An 11,241-nucleotide genomic window follows, 5' to 3' on the forward strand; every position below is an offset into this window, starting at 1 on the left:
GGGACCCAAGCATAAGGGACGTGCTCCAATGAAGTTATATCAAGTTGTCGCACCAATGGAAAGAGTAGCTGTTGACAGTGCTGGTCCTTTGCCCCATAGTCGTGCTGGAAACAGGTACATTTGTATGGTGATGGATTATTTCACTAAGTGGCCTGAGGCATATGCAATACCAAATCAGGAAGCTACAACTGTAGCTTCAGCTATTAGTGATTTTTTCTTCAGATTTGGTATGCCATACGAACTGCATTCAGATCAAGGCCGTAACTTTGAATCAGCTGTGTTCCATGAATGCTGTAAGTTGTTGGGCATACGAAAAACCAGGACAACACCATTTCACCCACAGTCTGATGGGATGGTAGAAAAGTACAATTGGACACTGGGACAGGAATTGGCAAAGTTTTGTAATAGCTGCCAAGATGACTGGGATGTCTCACCTCCTCCACAGTTGATGGCCTATAGAACAGCAGAGCATGAAGCCACTGGATACACTCCAGCAAAGCTGATGTTTGGTCGGGAGCTTCGATTGCCAGTGGATCTGATAACAGGACGCCCACTTTACGAAGAGTTGCCTGAAAATGTGTCAGAGTTCGTGAAAGTGTTATCTGAAAGGATGGATGATATTCATCATCAAGTGCGTTCAAACTTGAAAACGTCTGCTGATTACATGAAGCTATGTTATGATAAGAGATCTACTTAAGTCAGCTTTGTACCAGAAGACAAGGTTTGGTTGTATAAACCCAGGAAGACCAAAGGGAGGTCTTCTAAATTGTCTTCTCCATGGAAAGGCCCATATGACATAGTGGATCGTCTCTCAGACGTGACTTTCCGAATAAAATGTGGTCGGCGAGGTAAGCCAAAGGAGGCGCATGCCAACAGGCTTTGGCGTTATCACTGTCCAGGACATTTCAGTTGGAACAAAGTGAACAACAGAACAAAAGATGCCCCTGAAGACGTGTCACCTGGAAAAGCCACTGCTGAAGAAGAAACTCTACTCGGTTTTGAGAAGGGAAACAGCCCTTGATGAAGCTACTCCACTGATGTGACTATTACCGATAATAGGACATTTCCTGAATGAACCACACGTGAAGCAGAAGTCAACGAGACGGAGACCAGTATGGAAGAAGATACGTCCTGTAAAATTAAGAGACCTTGTTGAGTTTTAATTTTGTGTTTGTAAATTTTGTACATTTAATTAAGTCATTGTTAATTTTCTATTGGTTTAATGTAAGTGGCTATTGTTCGGGACAAATAATACTAAGGAAGGAGCAGTGTTACGACAGCGGAAGTCACGTGACGCTAGTAACACGTCATGAGATTCTAGGAGGATCTTGTCTGTTCGTGGCAACTCTAGTCTTCTCTATGCGCCCTCTGTTTTTGTATATATAAGCCGTCAAAAGAAGTGACGGCATAGATTGTTTGTTTGTCTTTGAAATTCGCGTAAAGCTACACGAGGGCTATCTGCGCTAGCCGTCCCTAATTTAGCAGTGTAAGACTAGAGAGAAGGCAGCTAGTCATCACCACCCACCGCCAACTCTTGGGCTACTCTTTTACCAACGAATAGTGGGATTGACTGTTACATTATAACGTCCCCACGGCTGAAAGGGCGAGCATGTTTGGTGTGACGAGGATTCTAGCCCGCGACCTGCAGACTGCAATTCGAGCGCCCTAGCTACCTGGTCATGCCGGGCCGATGGCATAGATAATTGTATAATTGCAGATTGAGAAGGTAGAGGCAGGTAATCGAGTCACGTCATAAGTAAAGTGCGTGAATCGTTGTGAATTACAGCGTGTGTTGAAGTTAAAGTGACTGTGGAAATTAAGTGTATTGCAAAGTTGTATTAAGAAAGAATTAACTAGTTTTATTTAAGAAAGAACTTGTATCGCTGAAGTTTTTCGGAAAGAATTTCTACGGAAAATTAACAAACGAACACAGATGTAACAATATAACAAAACTCTACAATACCTACGATTATTATATATATATATATATATATATATATGTGTATGTGTGTGTGTATATAACAAAACACTACAATAATTGCGATTATATATATATATATATATATAACGAAACACTACAATACTTACGATTATTATATATACATATGTATATGACAAAACACTACAATACATACGATTATTATCAATATATATATATATAACAAAACACTACAATACTTACGATTATTCAATTTTTCTCTTCTTTATTAATTTCTTCGATCGGTTTTGTGACTTCGGAGGACACTCTTCAGTGTTTAATTTTACAGAGAATCTATTGTTATTGTTTCACAAGCTTACAGCAACTTTGGCTGGGTATTTTGTACCAAAACGTAGACAAATATGCTATATGAAACGCTGTGGATGTCCACGACCTATTTAAAAGCTGATTATTTTTCACTGAAAGTTGATTTACGTAGCTATAAATACTTAATAGATACGATGTTGTCATGAGCGGCTACCTTTGTACTCGACGCGTGTTAAACTCGTGTTTATACGAAACTCTAGCCACAAAGCTACCTGACTCAGTAACTAATTACTTTAAAAAACATGAAGCTTTATTTAAAGCACTGTTTTAGACGTATTTGTTTTACTTGAATAGGCGGGCTTTTCTACTGGTAAAATATTATACGCATTTATTGGGGGTTGTGTCTTACTTTATGCACATATTTGCCCATTGTTGTATATTAACAAAGCCAACATACATGATAATTAAAAGTAAGCAAATGAGGCTGGAGATCTACTGCTAACAGCTAATAATCCCTATTATGACTGCACTATAAAAACTGAGAGTACTTTTAAACTTATTTTGTCGTGCTGCAAAATTTTATAAGATACAATTTGTTATAATGGATTAATTTTTAAGCTAATGATTTTAAATCATGTTTTAAATTAATAAGATTAATATGTAACCTTATTATAAATGTAAATATATACATATATATTAAAATCAACAATTTCTATTCAGACTTTTACACTTCTTAAGCAGGCATTTCTCACGGTACAGTTTTAAATCCTAACCTATTTGGCCCGTTATGGCCAGGTGATTAGGACGCTCGACTCGCAATCTGCGAGTCACGGGTTCGCATCCCCATCCCACCAAACATGCTCGCCCTTTCAGCCGTGGGGCTTTATAATGTGACAGTCAATCCCACTATTCGTTGGTAAAAGAGTAGCCCAAGAGTTGGCGGTGGGTGGTGATGACTAGCTGCCTTCCCTCTAGTCTTACACTGCTAAATTAGGGACGGCTAGCGCAAATATCCCTCATCGAAGCTTTGCGCGAAATTCAAAACAAACAAACCTAACCTATTTACTTTATATACTAATGAAAGGCCTAGTATCAAAATTTTTAATATAGCTTAAATGCAGATTACATTGTATATTGGACATATTTCATTCAAGTTTGATTAATAACGTACAATTAACTTTAATATATTTGGAATATGATTATATTCCATAGAGAATTGTACCAAATCCGATAATCACAATTTATCCTTTTTTAATAGAAATAACAACGCAGCAAAGCGTATATCTTAGACACTGGAAACGCTTATATAGATCTATTCAGATCAAAATAAAACCATGTAATTCTGTTAAATATTTAGGCGTAAATTTTGATTGAAAAATCAATCAGCGAAAACATGTCAAAAGTGTAACAAAATTAAAAGGTTGGAGAGTCAATTAAAAGTATGAAAACAAAAATGATGTAACAGTATAACAATTATAAAAATGCATGAAATACACATAAGCTCAATTGTTGAATATGCTTACGAAGGGCGTACCTTTCTTCATCATGGTCAAACATCAATACATATAATATAAAGGCAGTATAAGTTATTTAAAATGTACTATTAAGGTTAGCTATAAGAACTTCCATCCAAATATCGGTTCAATCTTTGAATGATAAATTAGTTCTTATTGTAAGGAAGCCCCCTCCCCAGTGGCCCAACGGTATGTCTGCGGACTTACAACGCTAGAAACCGGTTTTCGATACCAGTGGAGGGCGGAGCACAGATAGCCCATTGTGTAGCTTTGAGCTTAAATTCAAACAAACAAACCTATAATTAATTATAGATATTAATATTCTTAACAAAAAATGATCCAAAAAAAACAGTTGCATTATTTTTTCTTAAAATAGATTAAAATCCAAACAAAGTTTAAAATATTTAGTTTTGTACAATTCTTCATTTGGTTTATATTATTATCAACCCTGTTTTCATGTGACTTTAACTTATGAATTTTAGGTAAAGTAATTACTGTAATTTTTCCATCTAGCATATTTTGTTATCGGTGTTGATCTTGTGAGATCTTAACTTTGAATTCTATTTATAAAAAGTATATTAAATGGCGAAGTTTTATTTCACTGTACATTAAACTGAAATAACCGTTTACCAAAATGATAAAACTTTGAAATTATGATTTTATTTAAATTGTGTCCTATTTTATTTATAACTAGCTGGAGTACCCGTCTCCTGTACGTAAATTCATGATTAGGACATGAAAAGTTGCTTCTCTTATATGGACCCAACAAACCTTCATGTCAAATTTGGTGAAGATCCATCAATAGGGGGCGAAGTAGTGGTAACAAATGCAAAAACACCCATAGAAACCGCAAATCACAAAATGCAAAACTGAACATTTTTATGTACCCCCGCACAGACCTAATGAACCTTTATACCAATTTGGGTGAAGATCCGTCCACACCCTACGAAGTAGTTACATGGACATACAACAGACAGTAGATTATATAATGCTATATGAAAACTAAAATTATAAAGTATTAAAATTCAGCAATTGAATTCAATTCAATTATATTCACTTACTAGATAATACAAAATGTTGTAAATAATTATAAGTAATTATTTTCACAAAAATCAATCTAGTTTACGAAAAAGAAACATTCGAGGACGAATGCAACATATCTCCGCTACGCGATCTCAACATGGCCAATTTTGACATCAGAAAACTGTCTATATCACTGCTTGAGACAGCAAGAAGGTATATTTTTACCAATTCCCATGTAAGTTGGTTGACATAAACATGAATAGTTCACGAAAACCTCAAACTGTGCTTTCATATTGTCTTATTTCTATTTTCATATTGACTCACTTGAAGATAAAGTGGTATCAGGACTAGACAGAAACACTTACTGTTTCATTTCTCAGTACTTTATTATTTAGAGAATTTTAGGACCAAAACGCTGTTTATGTCAAGAGTACAAATGACTTAGAGCAGTAAGAAACTAGTGGTGTTTTCATTCAGGTATAGAAGATTGTTGTGGATTTGGGCAGGATTGCCGTGGTTAGTCTGTTTGAGTTGTAGAACGATAAAGTCAATATGAGAAGTAATAAATATGAACTTTGAATTTTTAAATGCAGTCTTCTTCTAGTTAGAATCAGTCCTCACTTAGAATTCTGGGATAGACCATGTGGTGATATAACTTGAATTGTAAAAGACAATTGTGAAAAAACGGTGTTGAAAACTTATTCATAGATGGCGCTTTACACCTGATGGGAGAACGTGAAGCCCAGTCGACTGATTTCTGGCTTAGATAAGCCAGTTGTCTTTTTTCATTTCTTATTAAGTACTCACGTGTCTTAACATGTGCCAGGCGTGGACCATTAATAGCGGTTTGAACTATGGATCATTGTGTCCATCGAAATTGCGCTCCGCACTTTGAGGCTGTGAGTTCTTTATGAGAATGACGGTCAAAGCCCAATATTCAGTCGGACGAGAGTTGGCGGTGGATGCTATTAAATAGTTGTTTTCCTTCTAGCCTATAAGTTGTAAATAAGGGAAGACTGGTGCAGATAGCCCTTGAGTAGTTTTGTGCTAATATCCGAAAACAAACAAAACATTATGAAAAATACAGGATGCGGATGATTTTAAGAGACAGGTGGATAGATAATAATTTACATAAGCTGTCGTTCGAAACTTTATTAATATGACCTATTTATATCTCAGTTTTTGTAATGTGGTTTTACTATTTTTCTTCCTTATTTGTTTCATACTACATATTGATTCCCCAATCAGTCAGTGGTAAATCTACGGAATTACAACACTAAAATCCGAGGTTCGATTATTCATGGTGGACGAACACAGATAACCTATTGTATAGCTTTGCACTAAAACACTCCGACAAGAACACAAGCTTTTGTCATCCATCGGTGGGGCAGTGGTAAGTTTAAAGACTTATAACGCTAAAATCCGGTGTTCGATTCTCTGCGGTGGACAGAACGCAGATAGCCCATTGTGTGCGTTTGTTCCAAATAATGTCTCCAGTGGCACAGCGGTATGTCTGCGGACTTACAACGCTATAATCCGGGTTTCGATACCCGTGGTTGGCAGAGCACAGATAGCCCATTGTGTAGCTTGGTGCTTAATTACAAACAAACAAACTCCAAATATCAATAATGAAATTTTGGTTCAGCCGTAAGTTTGAGGACAACGCCAAAATGATGGTTTCGATATTCGCAGGGGACATAGCGTAGATAGATAATCCATTGTTTATGGTAGATAAAGGTAGTACCCAAAAGTAAATTTTACAAAGCATATTATGTAACATTACTAATTGTAGCAAAAAATTAATACATAAATAACATTTTTATTAAAACTTTTATTCTTCTTTCTTGTATTTATAAGACAACCTATTACATATTTTGCTACTACAGCTTTTAAAGTAAAGGTGAAAGTAAGAATAATTTATATAATATATAGATTCATATGAGATTTTATTGTTGTTATATTTATTTATTTATTAAATAGGAGTATTCCCAAGTATAGTTTAAACTTTTGTGTATAGGTAGCGCTGCAATTGTTTTGTATGAATTCTTGAAGTGTCTTGCAATTTTTGTTATTTGCAGTCATTTAATAAACCATTCCCTAATGCAAATGGTTTATCATAATTTATAAATAGCACTAATAATAATAAACTGCAGAAGCATAATATTAATAAAGAAAAATATTAAGGTAGTAAACGTAGCAAATATAAAATTAAAAATGGGCAGTTGCTAGGTGTATAATTTTACAGGTAATTATCTGGTTTAATTTTTGTTTAAGAAAAGCCTGTCTTAGCCTTTGAGGTATTAGAAGTATTTTTTCTTATCTTCAAGTAAATTTTCATGAACTTAAGGTTAGGGTTTTCCTGTAAACAGTATTGCAAGTTTGGCTATTTTATTTGAATTTTTATTTTCTTGAATCGTTGATTAAAAAAAAAAAAACGTTTACTTTGAGTAAATTTTCTTTAACGAAAATTAATACTCCAAACAACAATTAAATATCAGTCATAATCCTTATAATATTTGATGCCATTTTGAAATTATTTAACAATTTATTAAATTGTTCGTTGAGTGGTAAAATGTAAAATACAACAAATATGTAGAATCAATAGATATGACGTTAAACTCAAATAAGTGTGGGTTTTGTTGACATTCGTGCACCTATCGATAAATAACTTTTTAATAGTTTGTCGTTTAGAAGTTAAATGATTGTTTCGAAAGTAAGTAATCTGGCCAATGAATTAAAAATTAATGTGAAAAAAAAAGTTTCATTTTAAATTATTTTGCAAGTTTATTCATTGGACACATTGCCCTCTTTATAATGAACAACTTTTCCTTTTGATCAAAGTTCCATAAAAGTAACAACAAAATTGAGAAAGGAAATAGTAGGAAAATAAATGCCATAATAGCATTTACTTGTACGTGAGTAATATAGTTCCTAAGCAGCGAAGTTTTAGTTAAGCAAGGAAGATTTGACGCCCTCTGGCGACAAGAAACAAATCAATCGAAAGCTACCTGGTCGAAGCTCTATAGCGTACGTGTCAACGAGGGTTTATCTACCTACCTACAGCAGGAAAAACATTGAAACGAGCGTCTGCGAAGGAAAGGTGTTTCTAGACGAACGGGAGGCTGCAGTAGTTGTGTTAAAACTCGGGAAAAGTGAAAGTTAGTTTTGTGTTACTCGGCATTCTCAGTGTTCTGTAGACTTATTACTTTCTTCGGTTAAAAATCAACATGAAAGGTAAGATAATAGTTTTATCTAAAACGAAGGCCATTTGAATCTCGTCAATATCAGCATTTTCTTTCATAGAAACACTTGTTGAAAAGTGTAATATTCATTTTGGTTTAATGTAAAATTCCCAAACCGTACTCAGATACACAAACATCTATTACTCTCAAAGTAAATATCTCTTATTTTTCTCCTCATAATTTTTTCTGTGTTTTGTTGTCTGCTAAAACAATGGTACTGTTAATGCATGTCTATATATATATATATTGATTTAATAATCTGTACTGCAATCATTATTGTTGTTTATACGTATGTTGTTATTATAAAACCTTTCAGATATTGTTAAAGAAATGTTTTGCCTGTCGTTCTTAATTGGTTAGTATAATACTGTTGGTCAGTGATTTTAGTACAAAAGGTGGCGTAGTGGTTAATGTGTCGGGATGCGGATCGAAAGGTTCAAGGCTCGAACCGTGATGCCTCTGGTCATGCTTCTCACTGTAAACGCGTAATAAAGTGACAGTTGATCCCATTATTCGGTTCGAAGAGTAAGAAAAAGACTTTGTAGCGATGTATGCTTCTGGCTAACAGCTTTTTCTCTGGTCAATAGCTGAAAATTAGAGACGACTATCCTTGCATTTTAGGGGGTCACACGTCTGGCTGTGTGACAAAAATATAGCAAGATACTTCAATCTATCGCATTATGGGAAGTTAAAATAAAAGTAAATATGTACGTATACACCATTTGAACGTCATTATGACAGTTTGAAAATGTGTACGTATGAACCACTACAAATACAAAACAGTTTTATTGTACTTTAGACTTTGAGCTAGCTCATCCTATTGGCTGTCTCTATTCTGAAATATTTTTACAAAATATAAAAAAAAATGATGTTTTACCAGACTTTAAAATTACTAATACGTTCAAAGTTACATTGTTACTTGTATTTCTGAACTACAAATAAACTACTTTTTTATGCTCACTTTTTCAAACATGGAACTGGTCCTATACTATTGAGAAATTGAAACATACATTAACACATCATCTGCCTCGAATCATGATGTGATTGGTTTTTCTTTCTGTGTACCGAGTCATTTATCGTTTTTTTTTTATCTGGCAGAACATTTGTGTTGTTAGATGAATATTGCTTATGTGGATTAATACTTCTGCCAAAAGTAATTCAGAAACTATTGTGTTTACAAAACTTAAAGTTCTCGAAATACTGTTGTAATGTACTCTATTGTTGGGTTGGTTCTTTTGAATTATTTGGTAAAAATAATGCGAAATCCAGCTCGCATAACAATAACAGATTACAGTTTTACTTGTTAAAAGACATTAGTATTAGGCCCATTACATTTCTAAACACTATATTATTTACCTAGTCCCGTAGGGATTTTCAAGAATTAGGAGTGTATAATAATAGTATTACAAATACACTATATTTGTCATATCCATTGCCGACGACACATTTCGCTCTATCCAGAGCTCTTCAGGTCGACTGAGATACAACAAGAATTGCATTGAACAGAACACTACTTATATAAGTCATTTGATACAATAACAGTTACGGCCTGTACGCCTTTTACAAGCTGACGAAGAATTATTGCAATTATACTTGTCATAAGACACATATTACGTCTATTACATTTTTGAACACTACATTCTTTATCTAGTCCTGTACGGATTTTCAAGAATTAGAAGAGTGTATAATAATAGTTTTCCAAATTCCAACCACACTACATTTGTTACATTTTCTTCCTTAACGTTTGTTACGGGCTATTACTTGTACACAATTGCAGGCCTCAGTTCACAAATAATATAAACTGGAACTAAGTGTAGGCTTAACTTCAAATAAAACGTTTCAGTACAAAGTGCGAGACGTACGCCTAACTTTGTTAAACAAACACGTAACTCGCCAAGTAACTTTCGCGATAGCTCTCACTAAATATTCAATTTAAAAGCCGTAAGCTGTCGAAGTGTTGAAAAACAATAGGCTTAAAATTTATGATAAAATTTACGTAACCTGCAGATGTTTTCCTTTTCACATTCCTATTAAATTTGTCCATTTCGGATTGCAAATGAGACGTGTGTAAAATTAATATTTCTAACGTATCTTATGGCTGCCACAAGTCACCGGTCTAGTAAGTCTTCCGTTCGATACAAGAGCTTGTCAACTAAGCTGGATGATGACAAGCAGAAGTTCATATGAAACGCAGCTAAATAATTTGCATATTCCAACGAAAAGCCTCCTGTAAAGTTACGTGTAAAAAATTAAAGATAGACTAAAATGATATATTTACACCTCTGGGAAATGAAATCCAAGATGAACAAATAATCTGCAGATTACTTGATTATTTACCTCAAAAAGCAAGCCTATAAATTTTGCTGATACTTTTTCTAGGTTCAGTACACTTGAACGCATTTCTTATTAAGATAAAACTGTTGATTTATCTATCTTCAAACACCTTCTCGATAATTGGAAACTGGAACCCATTCAGTGCATTTTAGCATTGAAAAATGCACGTTTATGTCATATCGTGATGGTTCTAGCTCGAGTTGGTGTACTTTTAGAACAGACTATTTCTATCAGTTTTTGCCGAGCTCGTCGGAACTCGTACAATGATGTAACAAACCGTTTTTGTCATATTGTGATGGTCTACTCTGAAATGATGTATTGTTGAAGCAAACTTTTAATATCACTTTATCTAATGTATTGGTGGAACCTAGTGTTTATATCACATCTAATGATCTAAGCTCGTCGTAAATAAAGTTCGAACAAATTGCTTATATCATACCGTGAAGATTCAGCCAGGTCTGGAGAAGGCCTACTGATGTTTGTATCACGTCAAGATGGTTTTGCCAGATTTGGTTATTGTAGGAACAGACTGTTAATATTGTGATTTGGAGCCTTGAATTCGTGATTGTTCGTTGAAACAGTCTGTACCAGTCTTACTCTAGCTTATTTAAGCATAGATCTAATTTATTTAAAACTTTCCTTCAATTAATCATTCTAGACTACAGTCTGTGACATATTCCTTAAAGTTCCTTTGAACCATCACTATAAACACGCACACCTGCCGTTCTAGTTATATCACTAAACTATACATTCGAAGTTGAAATTAATATAATTAATACAAAAAACGCTGTATAAAACTTATACAGTAAGTCTGGCTATGCTGATAAGGGTTTTATTGATAACCGTAGCTGATGATCATCTATTATATTAAGTTTATTGACAC

At 34.3% G+C, this 11,241-nt stretch overlaps 1 protein-coding gene across 1 annotated transcript in view; it reads left to right on the forward strand.

Annotated features, from left to right (window-relative positions):
• The first annotated feature begins 7,944 nt into the window (after positions 1 to 7,944).
• The window catches only part of LOC106460835, a 54,694-nt gene continuing 51,397 nt past the window's right edge, over positions 7,945 to 11,241 (forward strand). The window contains exon 1 of the mRNA XM_022387636.1: positions 7,945 to 8,016. Within this exon, the coding sequence (XP_022243344.1) occupies positions 8,010 to 8,016 (7 nt within the window). The 5' untranslated portion in view covers positions 7,945 to 8,009. The remainder of the gene's footprint in view (positions 8,017 to 11,241) is intronic.

Source organism: Limulus polyphemus, unplaced genomic scaffold (assembly GCF_000517525.1).
Source record: "Limulus polyphemus unplaced genomic scaffold, Limulus_polyphemus-2.1.2 Scaffold845, whole genome shotgun sequence".
Classification (NCBI taxonomy): domain Eukaryota; kingdom Metazoa; phylum Arthropoda; class Merostomata; order Xiphosura; family Limulidae; genus Limulus; species Limulus polyphemus.